Source organism: Thamnophis sirtalis, unplaced genomic scaffold (genome assembly GCF_051295495.1).
Source record: "Thamnophis sirtalis isolate CommonGarterSnake01/CBP01778 unplaced genomic scaffold, rThaSir2_p1.2 scaffold_12, whole genome shotgun sequence".
Taxonomy (NCBI): domain Eukaryota; kingdom Metazoa; phylum Chordata; class Lepidosauria; order Squamata; family Natricidae; genus Thamnophis; species Thamnophis sirtalis.
Window position 1 is genome coordinate 14,093,658 of NW_028261392.1, and position 25,110 is coordinate 14,118,767.

Consider the following 25,110-nt stretch of genomic DNA (forward strand, 5'->3'; position numbering starts at 1 on the left):
TAGCAATAGCAGTTAGACTTATATACCGCTTCATAGGGCTCTAAGCGGTTTACAGAGTCAGCATATTGCCCCCAACAGTCTGGGTGCTCATTTTACCCACCTCGGAAGGATGGAAGGCTGAGTCAACCTTGAGCCTGGTGAGATTTGAACCGCCGAACTGCAGATAAGTGTCAGATGAAGTAGCCTGCAGTACTGCACTCTACCCACTGCACCACCTCGGCTCTAAACCCAGTGGTAGGTTGCAGGTGGAACGCCCCAGTACGGGCATACCAGAGCTTGCCCGGAGCACCCGGTACTGTTCTGGTATGGTGCTCCAGAGGGCCCACCCACCCACCCATGCTCCTTACCTGTCTTTAAACCCTTCAGTGCTTCCATGCACGTGCATGGTGCGTATAGCGCCTGTGCAACGCTCTGCCGAACAGCTGGAGCATCGCGGAGGCTCACGTAGGTGTTGCTGAATGGTAAGACGCATGCGCGCATTGCCAGTGTGTGCGCACACACTGCGTGCATTCATGTGGAGGGCTCCGGGCCCCGTTGCAACTGTACCGGTTGCAAAGGGATCCGGAACCCATCACTGGTTAAACCCCATTTTTTAAGTAGAAAACCGTCATTATTTTTTAAAATCAAAAACGGCTTTTTTATTGAAGCACTTTAAAAGTGAATAAACACAAATTTATCGTGAAGATCCTTGCTACTTTTCTGGTGAGTTTCTAGAAGGCCAGTTCTCTTCTTTTTTTAAAAAAAAAACAACAACACTTCCAATCTAGGCTTCCCCAAAAAGTACAAAGCAGATTCCTGGTCCCGACAAAACCCCTTTTATTAAATGAATATGAATTCCTCTCATTCACATTCAGCAAAGGCCTGGTAAACAGTCTTTCAAAGGTGAATTTATGACCACAGACCTTATCTAGCTTGGAAAACTGCCATGTAAATATTTACCAAATGAGGTGCTGTGCAAGGAAAGACTGTGCAGAGAGTCTCTGAGATTCACGGACAGATCTTCACACTCCTGAAACGAACTAACGAAACAAATGAATGGTTTCCTGCAAAAGCCCACTCCTCTTTCAATCCTCTTTTATTTCCTATGGAAGGGGCCAATCACCGTTTACCTGTGGCTTTACTCCCAAGTCGGCCCTGATTTCTTAGCTGTTCTTTTCTTCTGGAAACTCCGTGTATGCAGACACTGGGAACAGGCTCCAACTGTTCTTCTGCCTCACTACTGTTTAGCTCCGAAGGCAGCTGAGAATTGCCAGAAGGCCCTGGCCCCACCTCTGGCTCCGACACAGAGCCCTCATCAGAGCCTTCCCCAGCCTCCAGGACTTGTCCATGTTCCTCCCGAACGTCCTCAGTGTTCAGCTACGCTTGGCCACTGATGGGGCCACAACCACCATTACATATTATAGACAGTGGTTAGAAAACATGTGCCAGTAACCCGTTAGGATGTCTCAATTTAACTCAATTATTTCTTATGCTTAAAAATATGAGAAGGAAAGCTAGTATATGACCTATTTCACGGAGATAAGGGATTTGGCAAGAAACCGTGTTAGCCTGTTGCAACAAGTTATGGCAGTTTGCAATTATAGGGGGGACGAAATAAGATCATCCTACATGTAGGAATTGGGCGTTTCTTTAAAATCCATTCTGATAATCCAGTTTGAATTCAATTTTGCCCTTGGCTGCTACTGCTCTCAGGTTGGAAAAAGTCTTTCTGATGACGTTAACAATCTTGCAAAATTATGTGCTTTGCTCCACCAGGTATAGAAAGGAAGTCCCTTATTTAGTCACAAAGAAAGCCCTGATTTACACTGATGGGAGTGTGGGAAAGGCAACACAGGATGCAGAAGTAAAAAAAACAAACCTTAAATGTTATAAAACCAGCTGCTAGTTTGTGTTGTGGTCCGCCAGTGGATCTGACAGCAGATTCAGACAGTGAGGAGGTTGGGGAGAAACATGGGCCAGTCCTGGAGTCTGGGGAAAGCTCTGATGAGGGCTCTTTGTCGGAGGCAGAGAGGGGGCCAAAGCCAAATGCCAGTTATCAGCTGCCTTCAGAGTCAGATATCAGTGGGGCAGAACAACAGCTGGAGTCTGTTCCCAGTGTGTGCATGCACAGAGCCCGTCAGTTTAAGAGATGATTTGCCACTTCTGAGCACCTCCAGCAAGGTATGTCCTTCTGGTGTCAGCAGATAACATCGTATTTATTCTGCAAGGATGCATTCTATATAACTCTGCTCATTCTCGGTTTGACATGCTTGGGAGCATATTTATGTGCTATTGGTCTAACTCAATCTATGCAACTTTAATGTTTTCCAGATTTGCCAATTAAAAAAAGACCCATAATTTTATGGGACAACATGATGTCATTTCCAATGTTTTAATTTTTGTATCCGAGGAAGAATTTAAATCTGAGGAATATTTACACCAAGAAATCGATTTGCCATTAAAAAACATATTTTTGATTTTAGAGCACTAATGTACTATATATTTGGCAACAATTCTATCACATTCAGAAGGGCATTCTTCTTCTTCCCAAAGCTCTAATCTCTTTGTCAAAAGGTCTCTCAATTTCTCGTAAATCTGGCATCGAGGAGAAGTTGCTACAATTGTAAATCCTGAACTGCAGGCGCAGGATATCCAAGATTTTGTAGAGTAGCTCAAAATTCCCAGCACCTATTTGGATTAACCCAGTCTTACTTTGTCTGCAAATTTTGTCCTAGTCTATTGATTTTTTAAAAAAATGTCAGGGTAATGATTTAAGAGCTGACCAGCTGCTACAATGATGTCATGCTGGGAATGAGTCAGCAAGGTTTTGGGATTGATATCACCAAGAGCCTGCAATAATAAGAGGCCCTTTTGGGGTGTATCTCTCTCTCTCTCTCTCTCTCTCTGCTTCCGTGTTGTAATTGCTGATTGCTGTTTGTTTTGAAGTCTGATTAAAGTACGTGTATGTATATATTCTTTGTAGAAAACCACTATTCGAATACAAACCTCTGTTTACTGTATTTGCTCCTGGGTTGTCTCACATAGCTACACTGTGCACACTCTGGCAAAAAGGATACAGCTATTTGTGTTTATCGGATGACTGATGGTGGAATTTCCTGATAATGATCCAAATCTGGGCTGGTCCCATCCAGATTCTGATCCATTTGATGTTTGAAATTATAGACAATACATATTGACATATATCCAGAATGTCAAGTTAATACACAGCTCTATGCACTATACTTGTACTATCCTACTTTAACAAAAAGTGTACATGCTCCTATCAGGAAACAAACTAATGAAAATTCAGAAAGGATTTCTAATTATACAAGTTCACAATCCTTACTGCGTTAATTGAATACTCGAAGCCACATCAAATGGTTACGGTGCTCGTGACTTTTTTTTTTTTATTATTCACTCCACATAGAAAAATCATGCAGTATTAATGTAAAACAGTACAGTATTCATGTAAAATGCACATTCGGTAAACAACCCATTAGCATACCAACCCATTTTTTTGATGAACTACACAAGACACAAATCACATATTCTTGTACAACAATGGAGCACCGGGGGGAGGGGGGGGAATGGTAGGGGTGGGGTGAAGAGGAGAGGGGAGAGAATTAAAAGCAGTGTTTAATCAAATTCTCTTTAAAAAAAAAGGGAAAAAAAACACCTCTGGATTTTCCATCTGAAGCAAACTGACATTTCCCCAAACTAAAGACTTGTCAAAGAAAAAAAAAATGTTAAGAGCTACACATTAAAAGCTATAATTCAGCACAGAGATAGACCGACTCATGCAGCTAAGGAACAGGCAAACGTGGTTTTTTTTTTTATTCTCAGAGCTGGGTTCTACAAAAAAACCAGACTAGGTAATAATTGCCATCAATGTTTTCTAAAGAAAGCAGCTACACATCTTTCCAGAGGTGCTTTACCCTATAGAAAGACTGGCGTCAATGCTGAACCATTTCAAAGGTCTGTCACACTCAGTAACTGGACATATAAAGAGCAAGTGGACTTCGTACAACCTAAACTTTAAAAAATAACCCAAGATATCAAAACTTGAAGGACATCAAGTGATGCACGTTCTGAAGAGCTTCTCTCAACGAATAGCTCATTACACTCGAGACACAGAGAGAGAATATTCAAGCTCCATCACTCAGCGTCTCAACTAATGGACAGACTGAGATCAAAGGAGGCCTGGGCGAAGAATATCCTGTAGAGAGATAAGGTGGAGAGTGAGAATGTGAACATTTTCCCACACTGGGCACTATATATATATATATTTGCTTTTAAAAAAAAACCCCAACAAAAAAACAAAAAAGAAGACATAACAAATCAGTTCTTGGTGGTTTTTGACGGGCTCGCACTGGATAGGCTGCTTTGAATTTTCCTTTTCGCCGACGAATGGATGCTTTTGGCTTTTCTGTCGGGGACGAACGATGACGACCAAGGAGACTGGAGTTGGTTATGGAGGTTTTGCAGCTCAGGAGCCACCTTAAATAAAGAGGAGCCGAGTTTATTCTCGTCAAAAGGTCCTTGAGAGCTGCTGAAGAGAAAGCTCGGGGAAAGCTCTCTCTGGAATAAGAAGCTCTGAGGCTTCCCTTCGCTCGTTTCAGAAGTCCGGCTTGCAAAGAGCGGGAAAGGCTCCGTGGTGTCTAGCGACGATGGGGAAAGAATGGAAAAAGTCGCAAATTTCCACTCGTTGCCCTCTTCGGAATGATCCCTGCTGAGAGGGCTCTTCAGAGAACGCGGCTCTTTCCGTTCCTTTTCGTTCTTCCCATTTTCGTTTAAGTGGTCGGGGCCCTGGGTCGTCTTGCAGGAATTATCCAAGTCAGAAGAGGATCTGGAGGTGTAATAGGGGCTCTTGCTGTTGTCCGACTCGGACATCATGGAATCCAGTTCGGAGATCTTATCGAGGTAAGCCGCGTCCATGGACGCCTCACTAGACGTCCTGGTGCGATTCATTTCCGAAGAGCGGATGGAGTGCAGTTTTTTCAGCACTCCCGTATTGTGGCTCTTTTCGCTCGATTTCGGTAAAGACTCGGCCGAGTCGCTGGTGGCCGTATTGGGCTCCGAGCCTTCAAAGTCCAAGTTCTCACCGTAACGTGGCTGGCACCTGTTCCAAAAGTCTGGTTTGTCCGAAGAGAAACAGCCTTCCTTAGGTTCGCTGCTCTCACAACTGCTTACGCTGTGCTCCGGGGAATCTTTGTTGCAGTCGTCAGAGGCCTCTCCGAAATCCTCAAATTCCAATTTCCTTAGGAAGCCGGATGGCTCGCTCTGGCTCTCCTCTTTCACAGCCGGGTCGTCCTTATTGTTGGGTGTGTTTAACTGCAAGCAACTCAGAGACAACGGAGTGCACGGATCTGGAAGATCATAGAGTTCTTCTTTATAGGGCGCACAGTCCTCAATTTTATCCCAAGCTGGCTCTGAACAGGTATCCATGTCAGAGCTGCCAACGTCCAAAAGACCCTCTTGAGAGCTTCGGAAAACATCTCTTCCGGCAGGCTCTGGGGTGACTGGATCATCCGAACAAGCCTGGCTAGCTGAATTTAAGCAGACATCATTGCTGCTCCCTAAAAGTCCTGCTGGCTCATCGAGATCAACAGGGGTATGACTAGCGCATAAGCAGGTCGGGTCTATGGGTTCTTGGGGGCTCTCGACAGCCTTGCTAGGGGGGCTTTCGCAGTCTTTATCCTCCATGGAGGCAGCAGTTACATTTTCCGGGCTTGGGGGTTTCCTCTGGTCCCACTCTCGCTTCATCTGTGCGATCTGGGACTCGAGGTCTTCTACGTAGGCGTCGCTTCTCTCCAAGGCTTTCTTAAGGCGGTTTGTTTCCTGCTCACATTGCTCCAGCCTGGTCTGAAGGGCTGCCACGGTGAACCTTCCCAGCCTGTAAACAAGCAAGCAAACAAACAAATGAATAAGCAGAAACAAAATCCAGCAAAAATTACAGGAAGGAAGCAACATGGACATGATGTACTATTGTCAATGCAATCTGCTAGCGGTAGCGTCGAAAGAATGGGGTAGATCAGAGATCCCCAATGCCTGGTCCATGGATTGCCTCCGGTTCATGCCAAGGTACACCCACACTACACCTATCCTCCGCGAGCTGCACCGGCTCCTTATTGGTCTCCGAGCACGATTCAAGGTGCTGGTTATTACCTTTAAAGCCCTACATGGCCTAGGACCCGGATATCTACGAGACCGTCTTCTGCCGCACACCTCCCTACGACCGATAAGATCGTACAGGGTGGGCCTTCTCCAGGTGGAGAATGTCGGCTGGCGGAGCCTTGGAGGAGGGCCTTCTCTGTTGCCGCTTCGACCCTATGGAACGAACTACCCCCCGAGATCCGGACCCTACCCACTCTCATGGCCTTCCAAAAAGCTATCAAAACCTGGCTATTCCGGCAGGCCTGGGGTTGTTGACCTCTTGACCGAGGTCCAGACCTGATTAGACTGGGTGCATGATGTGTTTCTTTTAATCTGCTTTCTTCTGTTTGTTTTTTTAACCTTTCTCTTAAAATTTTATTTCTGTAAGCTGCCCGGAGTCCTTTGGGATTGGACGGCCTATAAATTTAATAAATAGAATAGAAATAGAATAGAATAGAGCTACACACATAAGCGAAGCCCCCCCATCCATGGGATGCAAGTAGCACGCGAAGCCACACCCCTTTCGGTCTGCGGAAAAACCTCTCTCCATGAAACCGGTCCCTGGTGCCCGAAAGGTTGTGGGGAAGCTGGGGTAGATAAACTAGAGAACACGCTACAGATGCTCTTCGGCTTGCAACCGTTTACTTATTGACTGTTTGAAGTTACAATGAAAGTGACTTCGGACCATTTTTTCACACTTACGATTTTGGCAGCACCGCCGTGGTCAGTTGACTTGCATGCGGAGGCTTAACAACTGACTCATATTTATGACGGTTGCAGCTTCCCAGGGGTCACGTGACCCCCCTTTGGCAACTTTGCAACCAGCAAAGTCAACGGGGAAGCCTGTTGCACTTACCAACCAGGCTACTAATTGAACAACTGCAGTGATTCACTTAAGAAAAGTGGCAAGAGAAGTTGTAAAATGGGGCAAAACTCAACCAATTTCTCACTTAGCAGCATATATTTTGGGCTCACTTGTGGTCGTAAGCGGAGGACTGCCTGTGTTTAATTCTGAACCCAGCATAAATCACAGAGAGCCGTGTTTAATGAGAAGAAAGACTAGGGGAGACATGATAGTAGGGTTCCAATATCTCAGTGTTTGCCACAAAGAAGAGGGAGTCAAACTATTCTCCAAGGCACCTGAGGGTAGGACAAGAAGCAATGGGTGGAAACTGATGAAGGAGAGAAGCAACTTAGAACTGAGGAGAAATTTCCTGACAGTTAGAACAATTAACCAGTGGAACAGAAGTTGCCTCCAGAAGTTGTGAATACCCCAACACTGGAAGTCTTTAAGAAGATGTTGGATAACCATTTGTCTGAAACGGTATAGGGTTTCCTGCCTAAGTAGGGGGTTGGACTAGAAGACCTCCAAGGTCTCTTCCAACTCTGCTATTGAATTGTATTGTATTATTGTAGATTCAGTTGATTTGGAAATAAGGGAACAAGAGGGTTAGTAACAGATAGGTAGCCAATCATTTTCCTGTGCAAATTAAGAGGCATACATCTGTATTGAAATCTTTCCATATCCATCCATCCAACCATCCATCATCTCAGCTTGGTATCTGTTGTGGCCCGCCAGATTTGGACAGTGAGGAGGTTGGGGAGGAACATGAGGCATTTCTGGAGTCTGGGGAAGGCTCTGCATCGGAGGCAGAGATGGGGTCAGGACCATGTGACAATTATCAGCTGCCTTTGGAGTCAGACATCAGTGAGGCAGACGAACAGATAGAGCCTGTTCCCAGTGTGCACATGCGCAGAGTTGCCAGACAAAGGGAACAGCTAAGGAACAAGGGTTGACTTGGGGGTAAGGTCACAGATGGACGGTGAATGGCCCCTCCCACAGGGAATAAAAGAGGAGCGAAAGGTGTGGGGGGGTGTTTGCAGGAGACAATTAATTCATTCCTGCATTCTTGCCAAGTATTGCGGCGTCTGAAAGATATCGGCCTGGCCATTCTCCAGGACTGATAAAGGTCGGTAATTGTGAACTATCTTGAAAGACTGTGGGAGAGGAAAGACTTTGGGGGAGAGGAATTCACTGTAAATTAAATAAAAGGGCTTTATCGGGACGAGGACTTGGCTTCGTGCTGCTGGGGGAAGCCTAACTCAGAACAGTATTATAAAAGGGAGAGCAGAGAATACTTTTCTTCCAAAAAAAAAAAAAAAAAATGAAAAGAAAACGAAACCATTAGCAGTCCAAAGGCAATAACCAAGCAGATTACTCTTCTAGGGATTGGCCCTATCCTTTCAACTCAAATATGCATGAAGAATTATCCCCTAAAACAATGGCAGAGATTTATGATAACATTTGAACAGCGGTCCACATCTTGAAATATTTACATTCAATCATTCTTACAGCCCAGCCGCCTTTTACAATATACATTTCATCCGCAATGTCACCTTGTCAAATATAAAAATGCCAATATGAAATTCAGTAATTGTCACCATCCTTTAGAAGGGCTTGGCTCCCCCCCCCACTTCTTTCTTTCTTTTTTTAAAAAAAGGAGGATTCATTTGGAACAATTATATGTTGCTCTGATGAATAGCTCTGGTTCAATCACTGCAGGGCTGACACTGTTAAAATTCCTTGCATTCCTTCGCCTTTCATCTCTCTCTCTCTCTCTATCATCTATTTCTCTATCTCTCTATCTCTACATTTATCTCTCTCTCTCTCCCTCTCCCTACACACACGCGCACACAATCATGTAGTCCTTGAGTTACAACAGTTTGTTTAGTTTGTCTACCTGCATCCCATGGCTTCACTTATCTGTGTAGCTCAGTTTCCGGCATGCCATGAACCGGAGGGAATCCATGGGCCATTCAAAGTTACAACATCACTGAAAAAAAGTGAATTATGACTATTTTTCACATTTACAGCTAATGCAGCATCCCCGTGGTCAAAATCCAGATGCTTGGCAATTGTCTTGTATTTACGACAGTTGCAGTACACAAGGACCATGAGATCACCTTTTGCAACCTTCCAGCAAGCCAAGTCCAAGAGGAAGCCAGATTCCCTTAACAAACCAGTTACTAACTTTACAACTAACAGTTTACAGTTTACTAACTGCAGCGACTCACTTAACAACTGTGGCAGTCTTAAAATGGGGCAAAAACCCACTTCACAAATGTTTCACTGAAAGTGAAACTTAAAAGTATTTAAGTACCAAACTTAAAGTATTGACCATAATGTAAATATAATGGTGATACGAACAAATCAATATTATTACAATTTTTAGTACAACTGTTATTACACTACTACAGATGCTAAAACCGATAGGAAGGCAATGTGGAATAGAGAACTACAAAAGCTAAGCATGTATGCCGATACAGAAGGTTGTAAAACTATGTTATATTGTTATGTTTGTCTTTTTTTTCTGTATTTGTTGCTTTTTTTCTGTTTTTAAAGGTCAAAATGTTTAATAAAAACTATTTTAAAAAAAACCCAAATGTTTCACTTAGCAACATAATTTTGGGGTTCAACTGAAGTTGTAATCCGAGAACTACATGTGTGTGTGTTTGTGTGTGTGTATGTACATGTGTCTGTGTGTATAGACACATATATGTATATACCGCTTTACAGTGTTTTACAACCCTCTCTAAGCGGTTTACAGAGTCAGCCTATTTTCCCCCCAACGATTTGGGTCCTCATTTTACCCATCTCGGAAGGATGGAAGACTGAGTCAACTTTTAGCCTGGTGAGATTTGAACTGCCCAATTGGAGGTAGCCAGCAGTCAGCAGAAGTAAACTGCAGTACTACACTCTAACCACTCCACCATGGCTCTAGTTTAGTTCCTAAACATGGCCTTTAACTAAAAATAAATAAATAAAGCCATGTCTTCCCAAAGTTGCATAATTTGGAAGTGTGCATGCAAGTGTGTGTGTGTATGGACAGACATGCAGCCATATATGTACTGAGAGGACAGAAGTACACAGAGCAATCGGGAAGGGGAAGTTAGTGATCAAACAGTCATGTTTCATATATATATATTTAAAGTCACAACCCCTGGTATGCCCAAATATGGGAGGAAGGTCACACTTCCACTCTCTGTCCTTCGGCTCGTCACAAGAGACCATCCAGACAGAAACCCAATATTTTTTTACTGTTGCCTTTTTGTTACATTTGTTATATTTATGCTGATAAATAAATAAAGGGAGACTAGTATAGATCTATTTCAAGCTATTTAGCTCTCATCAGCTAGCCATACCCATGCTTGGAATCGAACCTGTGCTCTTATTGCCTCTTAGGCAGAGTTGGTGGTTCGATTCCAAGCATGGGTATGGCTAGCTGATGAGAGCTAAATAGCTTGAAATAGAGCTATACTAGTCTCCCTTTATTTATTTATCAGCATAAATATAACACACACACACACACACACACACACACACACACACACATATATATATACACACACACACATGTTATATTTATGCTGATAAATAAATAAAGGGAGACTAGTATAGTATAGCTCTCATCAGCTAGCCATACCCTTGCTGGGAATCGAACCTGTGCTCTATTGCCTCTCAGGCAGATGTGTTAACCATTGAGCTACAGAGCTCGACTCCTTATCAGCCAGGCCAGGGTGAAAGGTATATATTTAAAGTCACAATCCCTGGTATGCTCCAATATATATATATATATATTGGAGCATACCAGGGATTGTGACTTTAAATATATACCTTTCACCCTGGCCTGGCTGATAAGGAGTCGAGCTCTGTATATATATATATATATATATATATATATATATACATATATATACATATATATACATATATATACATATATATACATGTATATGCGTTTGAATATATATACATATATTCAAACGCATATATATATATGCGTTTGAATATATGCGTTTGAAACCAACCTGGGGCGACCCTTGTAAGCAGCCTACAAACCGCAAAGAGGAGACATTGCCTAGACATTCCTTTTAGCTCCCTCGCCTCATTGCACCTTCCCGGTTTTCGCCCATTAAGAGTTAAAGCCCAGCCCCATGAAAAATGCATGGAAGGGTTTTAAAATATTTACATACCTCTGGGGCGACCTGCTTCCAACCTCAGCCTTGAGCTGCAAGTTCTCCCTGGCAAGGCTACCGTTTTCAAGCCTCAGTTTCTTATTCACCTACGTGGAAGTAAAATTATTAACAACGTCAACAAGACTCGCATCTCTTCCAACCAGGCCCGATTTTAAGAAGGAGGGGACGAAAAGGTAACAACAGCCACGGCCGAGATCCTAGAAAGATCCCCCCCATCCAACAGAGACACCACTTAAAAACTACCCTGGGAGACGGGCAGGCGGAAACTGGCAAGAGAACAGACATTTTTAATTCATAATTCCAAAATACGCCGCGAGGCTGCTATCCAGGGAAATAAACAAGAGCTGTGTTAGTTCAACCTGACGATCATTAAAAGAGATATACTAATGGCAATTCAATGTTTCCTGCCTCCACTCCCTGACAAAATTCTTTAAATGGATTGACATGGCGGTGTGCAGGTATCAGCAAAATGAATGTTGAACCACGTCTACCGTATGTTCTTATGTTCTTCCGAGCGGACAAAGATTACTCAGTGGCATAGGCTTTCTTTTTAAAGAGACAGGTATACACATCTACAATGCACCTCTCTCTCTCTCTCTTTCTCTCTCTCTCTCCCTTTTCTGCCTCTCCTTCCTTCCCGGATGGCCAATGCCATCTGGCTACCACCCGGGGGAGGGCCTTCTCTGTAGCAGCTCCGGCCCTTTGGAATGAACTCCCCTCCCCTTCATCCCTTCCTCCCTCGCTTCCCTTCCTTCCACCCTTCCTTCGTTCCTCCCTCTCTCCCTTGCTTCCCACTCCTCCCTCGCTTCCTTCCCCTTCCTTCCTTCCACCCTTCCTCCTTCCCTCTCTCGTTTCTCTCCCCTTCCTCCCTCATTTCCTTTGCTTCTCTCCCCTTCCTTCCTTCCATCCTTCCTTCATTCCTCCCTCTCTCCCTTGCTTCGGTTCCCTCACTTCCCTCCCCTTCCTTTCTTCCGTCCTCCCTCCCTCTCTCCCTTGTTTCCCTCCCTCCCTCAATTCCCTCCTTTCCCCTCCCTCTCTCCAACAAAATGAAAGGCTTTAGGGCAGGTTTTTTTAAACCCTAAAGTGTCCCTTTTAAATCACTAGGACACCAGGGCCCTGTTTCAGTAAATGGAATCACACAAATTACAGGTTAGCCCCAGAAAGGCCGGGAGGGCCTCCGTCTCTGAGCCAGTGAGATGACATTTGCAAAACAAGAGGTCGTCAGCCAGATACACGATAGATTATCGGAATCCTTGAAAGGAAATCTGTTCATCGATATTGAAAAAGGAAAACGGCCTAATGCAATTAGCAGCTCCTGGATTGGCAAAAAAAGGGCCAGTAGACAAAACAGGCCAGTGATTCTGACGTTTTCCTTCAGGTTGTTGACGAGGAAATAAACCTTCAGGCATTTGCGACAGGTATACAGAATATAAGAAAACAACAGAGTGGGAAGGGAACGTGGAGGTCTTCTAGTCCAATCCCCTGTTCAAGCAGGAGACCCTATACCAGGGATGGCGAACCTTTTATCCCCTCAGGTGGCAAAAGTGTGTGCCTGTGCTATCGTGCATGCCCACACCCGTAATTAACCCCCCCACATTCTGCCCACCTGAGCATGCATGCGCAATCCCCCTGCTGCTCCCCCGCGAATACGCGCATGGCTTTCTTAGAGCCTGGGGAGGGTGAAAACGGCCTCCCCCTCCCCCCGGGCCCTCTGGAGGCAGGAAATAGCATGTTTCCTGACCTACGGTAGGCCCGTTTTTTGCCCTCCCCAGGTTTCATGGAAAGCCTCCTGAAGCCTGAGGAGGGCGAAAACGGCCCAACGGAAGCTCGTTTTTGAACTTCCAGTGGGCCCACTGGGCCTGTTTTTCACTTTCCTGAGGCTTTGCTGAAGCCTGAGGAGGGCAAAAGCAGCCTCCCCATGCCCTCCAGAAGGCCAAAAATCAGCTGGCCAGCACACACATGTGCGCTGGAGCTGACATAGGGCAACCCCTTGCATGCCCTCAGATATGGCTCCATGTGCCACCAGGGGCATGCCTGCCATAGGTTCGCCATCAGGGCCCTATACCATTTCAGACAAAAATTAACATTTCAATTACTTTATAGAGTAATTGCTATTATTCCTACGTTGCGATTAATATAGTAGACCAGTAGTTCCCAAACTTGGCAACTTTAAGACTTGTGGACTTCAACTCCCAGCTCTGCTGGCTGGAGAATTCTGGGAGTTGAAGTCCACAAGTCTTAAAGTTGCCAAGTTTGGGAACCACTGTAGTAGACAGATGACAGGCCAACAATCTCTAAAGAGATTTAATAGTTTAAAATTCTTTTGGCCTGCTCCCCAAGGAGTGGGGAACTAACATTGCTGTATTTTATCAATCAGCATTCAATCAGGGAAGACATTATGTGTCTGTGTGTTAAGTATTTTTTTAAAGACTCTTTTTCTTTTTAATGTGATGTTTGTTGTGTCTTTTTCCTCTTTTAAGCAATATTTTTTTTTTAAAAAAATATTTTGGTGTTTGGTATTGTAACTTTCTTCGAATAAACTAAGTATCATACAGGGGAACAGATAAATTCTGCACCTGCGGTGAGAAATCTTTGCAATGTATGAAATCCCCCTGTGACGCCAACAGGAATCTAGGTAGCATCGTCCAATGTTCTCAGAATTTTCATGTTTAAATGTGCAATGGTATTTTCCAATTATTGCTGGAGCTTGATATCTGCGAAACTTCTCTGCCATGATTAAGGAAGGCTGCCAGAAGTTAGAGGCCCGGTAATTCACACCCTTGAGATATCATGGAGCGAAATGGTCATGCAATCTCCTAACAGTGGGCTTAGAGAACTATTACCCGATAGGAGATGAAACTCCCAATTAGCTGCAGGGCATCAGTTAACCTGATCCTGAGGGAGGCCCCGTAATTCTGTGGATGGAGGAGAAGTGTATAGCAAAGAGGTGCCTGGTCCTATTTATGGGCCATTAGGAGCATTTCCGCTTGATCTTACAATAAAAGCACGAAAAAGTACATCGCTCTGCAAGAGTGTTCTTCATTTAATAGGATCTTTGACTGTCGTCAAAGGACGTAAGGTCAACTGACCATTACTGAATCTTTATTTTGCTTGTTTTCTGTACTGTACTATAAGCCCTTCAAGGTGATGCAGACAAGAAGCACCAACCACTGAGTACCAATCAGTGGTGGGTTTCAAAAATTGTTCAAACCTACTCTGTGGGTGTGGCCTCCTTTGTGGGAGTGGCTTGTCACCCATGTGACTGGATGGGAGTGGCTTGCTGGCTTATTCCGGTTTGGCCCCCTCTGGTTCTTGTCAACATGTCTTCCTTCCTGCTTTTTGTCTTCCCATTCTCATGCCTGAATTTCACTATCCCAAATTCCTGACTCCCCGTTTAGCTTTTTCCAAATCAGCCAGGTTGTGGTAAATGAAGATAATCCTAATTAAATCCATTGAATTCGAAGTCACCTCCATTAAATCAATTTTGTTTCTGCCTTGGCCCTGATTACCAAAATGGGGACAGTTTAATTCTTAAATGGTACATAGGAAACCCAGGCAAGGTGGAATGACACAAGAACAAATATAATGCTTCACAGGTAGGACTTTCACCTATAGCTCAGGTTTAAAGCTGAAAGCTTGCAATTTGTTTTAAAAAGATATTTGGGGCAATGCCTTCTTATTTGGTTAAGTGCAAGCATGCATTGCAGTGGTGGGTTTCAAAAATTGTTCGAACCTACTCTGTGGGTGTGGCCTCCTTTGTGGGAGTGGCTTGTCGCCCATGTGACCGGATGGGAGTGGCTTGCCACCCATGTGACCAGATATGAAGATGCTGACGACGCTTGTCAGAACCACCTTAAATTACCTCACACACAGCACTGGCATGCATAAGAATATGATGTAAACTTGTTTTTTAAAGGGCATCTTTGGTTTGCGTTAAAACAACTTCAACACACGCAATGTTCTGATTGCACCACAATCATCCTTGCCTTTCACAGAGGCACTGAGTTTTATAGATATGAGCATGATAGTGTAGAATAATCATATCCAATGCTACCTTTACAGCAGCAGAATTTTGCAAGTCGGAGTATATTTCGCCTCCTTGCTTTCACAGCTGAAGAAACTAGGAAGGGTTCTTTGTAAGAGGCCTGCCACACCCTCATTCCTTTTGAAGGCTGGGCTGCTTCTTATCTTTTTGACGCCTGGCCTGCAGCATCTCTTCCTTCTCCCGGCTCTCAAGGACATGTGCACAGGCTTGTCTTCAGAGGTTGTGGGTGCTCCATCACTGGAGGCTTTCAAGAAGTGACTGGGACAGCCACGTGTCTGGAATGGTATAGGCCCGTGATGGCAAACCTGTGGCACGTATGCCGCAGGTGGCATGCAGAGCATTTCTGAGGGCATGCGAGGCATTGCCCTGTCAGCTCCAGTGCACATGTGCACGCTGGCCAGCTGATTTTTGGCCTCGATATTTGGCCATTTTTTGCTCTCCGGAGGCTTCAGGTGGTTTCCCTGAAGCCTCAGGAGGGCGAAAAATCCGTGACACGACAAAACCGCGGACCACTAAAGCGCGCCTGATTAAAGCGCGTACCTGACGTCATCAGCAGCGCGACAAATACGACCGCAGAGATTTTAAAAAGCACTTTTAAAGCAAGCCGATTCACATAAAGGTAAGGGTTAGGTTTAGGGTTAGGTTAAGGGTTAGGGTTAGGTTTAGGGTTACGTTAAGCGTTAGGGTTAGGTTTAGGGTTAGGTTAAGGGTTAGGTTTAGGTTAAGGGTTAGGTTTAGGGTTAGGTTTGGGGGGGTTAGGGTAAGGTTTTCGCGTTAATTTTAAGTTTACCGCTCACTGCGTGATGTTTTCGTCGCGCTGTGATGACGTCAGGTACGCGTTTTTGTCAAGCGCGCTTTAGTCTACCGCGGTTTTGTGGTGGAACCGAAAAATCACCCAACGCGCAAACCGGGAACAGAGAGCCGCAGCGGAGGGATGAAAAAGCCACATGTGGCTCCCTAGCCACATGTGGCTCCTGACCCCTGACTTAGACAATTTGAATTCCCAATCCTTGCCAACCGTCAATGCTTAGATGTCCACCTAGTTGCATTAACACACGTTACCTCCAATAATTTTTCCATGTCCTCCTTCACTTTCTCATACATGTCATTGGCGGCCTGGAGCTTCTGGGTCCACGCTGCCAAAGTCTCAGTGTCCACTTTGTGCTCATTGTCTGAAGGTTGTGGAGACTCCTGGTTTCTCTCCGGCACTTGCAAGGTCTCAGGGTGCAGGACAGATTTGAGCTGGGACTCCAGGCTGAGGTTTTCTCCTTTCAGAGTTTCCAACTCTTTCTGCAGCGATTCTATCTCATCCTAATGGAAGAAAAGTCCCAGAGTGAAGGAGGGGGCCACGGATGAAAACAGTAACAGTTTAAAGCGGATCAAGCCACAAAGTTTTAATTCTCAGGGAGAGCCTTTGAAGGGTGACCGTAGTCCAGAATCCGATAATTATTATTCTACATTTCAGGGTTTCACCAAATGAACACCTGTGTTGGCCCCATTCAGAGAGACACAATTCTGCTGGATCATATTGTGTTTCCCTGAAAATAAGACCCAACCGTAAAATTAGCCCTAGCATGATTTTTCAGGATGCTCGTAATGAGCCCTACCCCCAAAATAAGCCCCAGTTGAGACTGTCAGCCAGGTAGAGGTATTTTAGTACTGCATTTTCCTAAAAATAAACCTAGCCAGAAAATAATCCCTAATGCATTTTTTTTGGTGGGGGGGAGCAAAAATTAATATAATACCCGGTCTTATTTTCAAGGAAACATGGGTACCAAAGGATCATCTCACTCACCATCTTATTTCTGATAGCAGAGTAAGGCAGATGTGATTTAGTTGCTCTGACTTAAAGCACTTCAGATGTGAGGCAACATAAAAGTTAATTGTTGAATATATAGTATATACCAGTGATAGGGAACCTTTTCGGCATGGAGTACCCAAACCGGAATGTGTGTGCATGCGTGTACATGGGCGTGTCTGTTTGTGCCGGAAAACCAAAGACCAGCTGGACAGCATACATATGCCTGTTTTTTGGCCAATTTTCGGGCCATTTTTCAGGCCATTTTCGACCTTAAAAATGGGCCGAAAAACGGCATGAAAACGCCCACCAAACATCCTGAAAACACCCCCAAAATGGCTTGAAAGCAGCCCGAAAATGGCCCCAAACACTCTTGTTTTTTGGCTGTTCTTCGGCCCATTTTCCGGCGCTCCGGCACCCGTGAAGAGGAAGCATGTAAGTGTCGGAAACCTTTCCCTTTCTCATATTTTTCTAGCATTATGCCTAAGAAAAATAATTCTGGATTATAATCTATAGGTCATTTTAACTTTTTCCTAACCATGTGTGCATTTGCGACCATTTTTTTCTTTCTTTTGGCGGTGGTATTCAGCTGATTCTGACCAATTCTGGAGAACTGGTAGTAGAAAAATTGAGTAGTTCAGAGAATTGGTCAATACCACCTCTGACTGGCACCACGCCCATCTATTCTCTGCCTCCCGAGTCCCAGCTGATCGGGAGGGAATAGGGATTTTGCAGTATCCTTCCCCTGCCACACCCACCAAGCAATGCCATGCCCACCAAGTCACGCCCACAGAACCGGTAGTAAAAAAAATATTGAATCCCACAATTGGACACATCCAACACATGTGATAGTATGTGCCCAGTCCTTGATTACATTTCCAACATTTGGAGGACCTGTTTTTAAACATCTTTTCTGCACAAAAGCACTTTTGGAGGTAGAGACATGCCACCTCTTATCAGTCATGTGAATGCAATAAAGTATTTCTGAAACGCCCCTCTTTGCTCTAAGTATTACCTCGTATTCTTTGTGCAGTATCTCGAGTCTGGTTTTGCGAAGCTGTTTTCGGACGGCAGGGCTAAACACGGGGTTGCTTTCGCTTGTTCCTCCTGCAGCAAAAACCGAAACCATCCCATTTCAATATTTTTCAGACTTGCAGAGGAAAATCTCCTTTTTCCCCCCTCTGATCTCAAGCAAAAGGGACTCTCCCCATCAAGAAACAAAGGATTGTTTGTATAGGTATATGTACTGACTTTACAGTGGCAGAGACTAACTTGATTCTGCACCTAATAACTGCAGCAAGACTGTTGTTGGCGCAATACTGGAAGAAGGAAGACTTGCCTACAATCCAAGAATTGACATTGAAAGTCACAAACTTAGCCGAGATGGCTAAAATATCGGCATATCTTAAAGATCATTCGAATGAGAGATATAAACAAGACTGGAAAAAATGGATTGACTATATACAAAATAAATACGGGATTAAGAAATTCCAGTTAGCCTATGCTTAAGATCAGAAATGATTTAAACTGTTTAAAGTTAGTTCAGTAAGAAGAAGCTAAGGTCAATGTAGAATGTCATTAATTTCTTTATTTCTTTTTTTTCAATAGATTTTAGACTGTGTTAGTTAAAAATCCATACCGTGTACGGGTTCTGGGAAGTCGGGGGGGGGGAAGGAGGAGGGGGTTGGGGGGGTGGAGGGAGGGAGGGGCATACAAAAAAATTGTACTTCAATGTTTTAATGATTGATGAATGATGAAATATTTGTGTTTTTTAAAAGAAATAGAACCTTAAAAAAAAGAAACAAAGGATTAGCTTTATCACTCTGTACAGGCAGTCCTCGACTTACAACTATTCATTTATTAACCTGTTTGACGTTACTTTTTTAAAAATTAAAATGTTTTTTTTATTAAACACACATAAAAACATTGGACACATCGTAACCGTCCTGGCAATGTCTCTGCCATACATACTAGAATGTAAAGTTAGACATTAAAACCACCATGCTTATTTACAATTGGTCCATTCAGCATTTACAAAAATAAGGCTATCGTATTTCCATTCATGTTGCTTTGTTCTTGTCTCACACATTTTCCCTGTGATGATTTCATACATAATTCTACTCTCCATTCTATAAATCTTCATCATTGCTTATTTTGGGTCTTTCCTTTCTTGTTCCAACCATTGATAAAAATTTATCCCAGATCTTATAATATTCTGATTCGTCTTCTTCAATTCCCACATCAATTTATCCATTTCAGCCCAAATCAGAATTTTACATTTTACATTTTTTTTACATTTTATTAAGATTTATAGGCCGCCCTTTTCCCTGAGGGGACTCAGGGCGGCTTACAATCACAGGGAAGGGGGTGCACTATCAAGAGACAGACAAAGTGCGAACAGAAGAAAATAATAAAACACAACTTTCATTCAACAGTCAACACTCGGGCGGGTAAATTGAGAACCTATCCCCAGGCCTGATGGGAGAGCCAGGTCTTGAGGGCTGCGCGGAAGGTCTGGATGGTGGTGAGGGTACGGATCTCGACGGGGAGATCGTTCCACAGGGTCGGAGCTGCAACAGAAAAGGCTCTCCTCCGTGTAGTCGCCAGTCGACATTGACTGGCGGATGGAATTCGGAGGAGGCCCAGTCTGTGCGATCTAATTGGTCGGAGGGAGGTAATCGGCAGAAGGCCGTCTCTCAAGTACCCAGATCCACTACCATGGAGTGCTTTAAAGGTGGTCATCAGTACCCTGAAGCCTAATTACTTCTTCCTCTTCTTGTGGAATTTCCCTGTTTTTCCAGTTTTGGGCAAAGACCATTCTTGCTGCCGTAATAATATGTATTATTAAGTAGATTACCCCCTTGTTATGTTTATTGTTTATGATTCCCAAAAGAAATAGTTCTGGTTTGAAGTTACAGCCGCACTGAAAAAAAGTGACTTATGACCAGTTTTCACATGACTGTTGCCGCATCCCTGTGATTTACACTCAGATGCTTGACAACTGACTCACATTTATGACAGTGGCAGTGTCCCGGGAGTCACGTGATCCCCATTTGCGACAAGCACCGTTCATGGGGAAAACATATTCACTTAACAACCGTGTAACCAATTTATCAACGGCAGCGATTCGCTTAAAGAAACGTGGCAAGGCAAATCGTACAACGGGGCAAAACTCACTTCCCAAATTTCAATTGGGGTCGTAAGTTAAGGACTTCCTCCATCGGGTATAAAAGAGCAGTGTACACATTTAAGGGGAAAGAGAGTTACCTTACCTAAGACCTCTTTGCAAGGGTTGTCAGGGGTGATGGGTATCCTACAAGCAGGACACTGGCTGTTGTTCTTAAGCCACACTTCAATGCAAATGGAGCAGAAGACGTGGTTGTTGGCACAGATGACCGGATGACGGACCTTAGGAGAAAGAAGGAAGGGTTAACAGTTAAAACTTTTTGCTTGGAGGCAATAAAAGCAATGATTCACATTTGGCACTCAAGGAACAATAACCCTACAAGCTGGAAGTAAGCTTTTCCCCTGGCCACACTTACTATGTTACCATCCACTCTGCAACTTGCCCAGTGGTGGGTTGCAGGTGGTACACCCCAGTACGGGTGTACTGGAGCCTGCCCGGAGTACCGGATACAGTTCCGGTACGGTGCCCCGGAGGGTCCATCCACTTGCCCGAGCTCCTTACTGGTATTTTAAGTCTTCTGCGCTTCTGCGCACGAACATGGTGCATACAATGCCTGCGTGACTCTCTGCTGAGTAGCTGGAGCATCGTGGAGGCTCGCAGAGGCACTAAGACACATGCGCGCGCGGGATGGACTGGGATCCGGAACCCACCACTGAACTTGCCTATCTACTCATCACCAGGGAAGCTCTTACCATGGTGCCCATCTTCTCAAACAAGTCCAAGCCGATTATATACAGAAGCAAAAAGGAAGCACAAAATGCACACCGAATATACAGAATAACAGAGTTGGAAGGGACCTTGTAGGTCATCTAGTCCACACACACACCACCCAAGCAGGAGACCCTACATCATTTCTGACAGATAGAAGTCCAATCTCTTCTTGAAAGCTTCCAGTGATAGGATAAGATTGTAATTCATCCCCACCCGAATGATGAATGTTGTTTCTATTTTTAATTATGTATTGTTTTTATATGTCACTGTCTGTATTCCCTTCCCCACAAGTTGTAAGCCGCCCTGAGTCCCCTCAGGGAAAAGGGCGGCCTATAAATAAACTTACAAAATTACAAAAAATTACAAAATAAGATAGGATAGATTAGTTATAGGAGCTTCCTCACTTAAGATTCACATGTTCTTGGAACACCTATAAATTGAGTTCCTAATCAAGCTAAAGTCTCTGTTTTATTCAAACACATACATACAGAAATTACCCCCTCCTCAGTCCTTTTAAATCTCCCCATTCAAAATAACGTCAGAAATCAACACTATGAAGCTAACACTTGCAACAGCATGGGCCATCTCCATGTTGCTCATGCTCCAATATCCAAGGGGCTGTCACAAAGAAGAGGGAGTCAAGCTATTCTCCGAAGCACCAGAAGGCAGGACAAGAAGCAATGCATGGAAGCTATTCCAAAACCATCCAGGTTTTGGTCGCCATAATGTAAAAAAGAATGTTGAGACTCTAGAAAGAGTGCAGAGAAGAGCAACAAAGATGATTAGGGGACTAGAGGCTAAAACATATAAAGAACGGCTGCAGGAACTGGGTATGTCTAGTTTAACGAAAAGAAGGACTAGGGGAGACATGAGAGATAGCAGTGTTCCAATATCTCAGAGGCTGCCACAAAGAAGAGGGAGTCAAGCTATTCTGCAAAGCTCCTGGGGGTAGGACAAGAAGCAATGGGTGGAAACTGATCAAGGAGAGAAGCAACTTAGAACTGAGGAGAAATTTCCTGAGAGTTAGAACAATTAATCAGTGGAACAGCTTGCCTCCAGAAGTTGTGAATGCTCCATCACTGGAAGTTTTAAAGAAGACGTTGGATGACCATTTGTCTGAAGTGGTTTTCTGCCTAAGCAAGGGGTTGGACTAGAAGACCTCAAAAGTCCCTTCCAACTCTGATATTCTATTCTATTCTATTCTAATTAGCAATCTAGAAATAAGTAGATTTTTCTGACACAGCAATTAACCAGTGGAATGGCTTTTCCTTCAGAGGTTGTGGAGGCTCCATCACTGGAGGTTTTTGAGAAGGGTACGCTTCAAGGTGCTAGTTGTCACCTACAAAGCCCTTCATGGTATTGGATCTGGGTACTTGAGAGACCGCCTACTGCCAATTACCTCCTCTAGACCAATAAGATCACATAGATTAGGCCTCCTCCGAATTCCATCAGCCAGCCAATGTCGACTGGCAACTACCCGGAGGAGAGCCTTCTCGGTGGCTGCTCCGACCCTCTGGAACGAACTCCCCATGGAGATTCGTACCCTCACCACCCTCCAGACCTTCCGCAATGCCCTTAAAAGTTGGCTGTTCCAACAGGCCTGGGGCTAACGACTTGTAACCCCACTCGAATGGTGTGACTGTTGTATTTTTAATGGTGTATGACTCTATGTTTTGTAACTTGTCTGTCTCCCCCCCCCCCTTCAATTGTGAGCCGCCCTGAGTCCCCTCAGGGAAAAGGGCAGCATACAAATAAAGTATAAATGAAATGAAATAAATGAAAGAGACATTTGTCTGAAATGATAAAGCTGCCAAACTAAGACTTGTGAACTTCAACTCCCAGAATTCCCCAGTCAGCATGCCTCTACATATAGCAATAGCAGTAGCAGTAGACTTAAAGTTACCAACACCTATGTTGTTAAGTGAATCTGGTTTCCTCGACTTTACTTGTCAGAAGGTCGCTAAAGGGGATCATATGACACCACCCCTCCCGCGACACTGCAATCATCTTAACTATGAGTCAGTTGCCAAAGGCCTGAATTTTGGTCATTTGGCCATGGAGATGCTTCAACAGTAGTTAAGTGTGAAAAGCAGTCGTAAGTCACTTTTTTTCCAGTGCCATCGTAACTCTGAACGGGGTCACTAAACTGTTGTAAATCGAGGACTACCTATATTATCCTGCCAAGCAGGTCACCAGTAATGGGCTCCAGATTTAGCAAATATGAATTTCATCTGCCCTGCATCTTTTCAGGTTTAAAGACAGCTAGATAATGAAAGTATATAATCTATCGCTCTGATACCCAATGAAGTGTTACAATAAAATTTCATTACCTGCCTCTTCAAATAAGTAAGGTAAAGGTTCTCCTCACACATATGTGCTAGTCGTTCCCGACTAATTCTAAACAGGCACATCACCATATTTTTCGGAGTATAAGACGCACCTTTCTCTCCCCTAAAAGAGGGTGAAAATTTGGGTGCATCTTATATACTGAATGTATCCCCACCCACCCACCGCCCCTCAGCCTTTGGCCTCTGCCTCCAAGCAGTTTATTTCCTTGCAGCAAACGGGGAAATTTGGGCTTTACCTGAAAGAGCTGATGATCGGGAGGTCCATGCTTAAATTGAAATTGAAACTTGCTGTTTCCTCCAAGAGGCAAATTGCTGGGAGGCAGAGGCAGATTTTTTTTTCTTGTACTAGTTCAGGCTGTTTGCTGTTTGCTGCAAGGAGGTAAGTCAATAACTATAAATGCCTATAGAATGTTCAAATTATTAGACTTATTTTTTAAAGACTGCTTTATTATTGTTTAGACAACTTAACAAGCAGCATTGGTACAAGTATAGTCTGAAATGTAACACTACAAACAGTGTATTTTGTCTGTACTGTTTGCTGTTTGTTTTTTTTTTTTTTTTTTTTTTTTAAATATTTTATTCAATTTTCACATTCCATTTGCAATCATTTATATACAGGGTATTTACTATAAGAAAAGGAAAAAAAAAAAGAAAAAGGGAATAAAACGAACAAGTAAAAAGGAATAAAAAATAAAAAAAAAGGAACCACCGTATATAAATACATTCTTGTTCTTATTAAAACTATATTAACACCCCCCCACCCCACCCCCCACAATCCCCATCCCTAATCCTCCCGACTTCCCAGGGCCCACACCTGGCACTACCTTCTATCTAAGATGTCTTGTATACATATGGATTAAAAAATAAAAGTAATATATCAAAAAAAAAAAAAAAAAAAAGAAAAGCAGAGAAAGAAAAAAAAAAGGAAAAAAAAGAAAAGAGAAAAGAGAAAAAAGAAAAAAAGAAACCACTCTTTGTGTTGATCTCAGCCCCCCATCTTTATCTATGCTTAAATAGTATAAATCATTCTATCTATATTTTATTCTCATCTCTTACTTCTTTGCTATTTACCCCGACCTTCTGTAGACTCTCCCGTTCCCTTCCTAAACCTCATGATCCCTTCCAGTAAGATTTAAGCAGCGTAGTTTATGCCATATATTCAAAAATGATCTTTCTTTACCCCTTTTTCAAACAGTAATTCAAAATAATCTAACCCGATTTCCCCTTCTTAGTAAAGTTAAGCAGCGTAGATCAGATAATACTTTACACAGGAATCAATTTCTGTCTTAAGATAATTCCAACCGACTTCCCCTTCTAATAGAATTTAAATAACTTAGTTCATTCCACATGTATTTTACCCTCATCCCCCACTTGTCTGATATTTACCACTATCAAATTTATACTACCATTTGTTTAAAATATAACTCAGAGCGATTTGTAGCATGAATCATTCCACATATTCCAATAATACTTTCAGCAAAATTCAGTTAACCTTCTATTTTAAGGTAGTCGCTTCTAACAAAGTTTAAACAACATAAATCATTCCACATTCTTTTTACAGTTATCTTAAGATAATCCCAAGCGGCTTCCTGTTCTAATAAGCTTTAAACAACGTAAATTTTGCCCTCATCCCTTGCTTGTCTAATATTTATCACAAATAACGTAGTACTACCATTTGTTTAAAATATAACTCAGAGCGATTTGTAGCATGAATCATTCCACATATTCCAATAATACTTTCAGCAAGATTCAGTTAACCTTCTATTTTAAGGTAGTCGCTTCTAACAAAGTTTAAACAACATAAATCATTCCACATTCTTTTTACAGTTATCTTAAGATAATCCCAAGCGGC

At 43.4% G+C, this 25,110-nt stretch overlaps 1 protein-coding gene across 1 annotated transcript in view; it reads right to left on the reverse strand.

Annotated features, from left to right (window-relative positions):
* Positions 1 to 3,360: 3,360 nt before the first annotated feature.
* OBI1 (ORC ubiquitin ligase 1) overlaps positions 3,361 to 25,110 on the reverse strand; it is a 35,303-nt gene continuing 13,553 nt past the window's right edge. The window contains exons 2-6 of the mRNA XM_087726318.1: positions 20,285 to 20,420; positions 18,028 to 18,119; positions 16,277 to 16,525; positions 11,167 to 11,255; positions 3,361 to 5,872 (exon numbers count right to left, since the gene is read on the reverse strand). Of these exons, the coding sequence (XP_087582444.1) occupies positions 4,318 to 5,872; positions 11,167 to 11,255; positions 16,277 to 16,525; positions 18,028 to 18,119; positions 20,285 to 20,420 (2,121 nt within the window). The 3' untranslated portion in view covers positions 3,361 to 4,317. The remainder of the gene's footprint in view (positions 5,873 to 11,166; positions 11,256 to 16,276; positions 16,526 to 18,027; positions 18,120 to 20,284; positions 20,421 to 25,110) is intronic.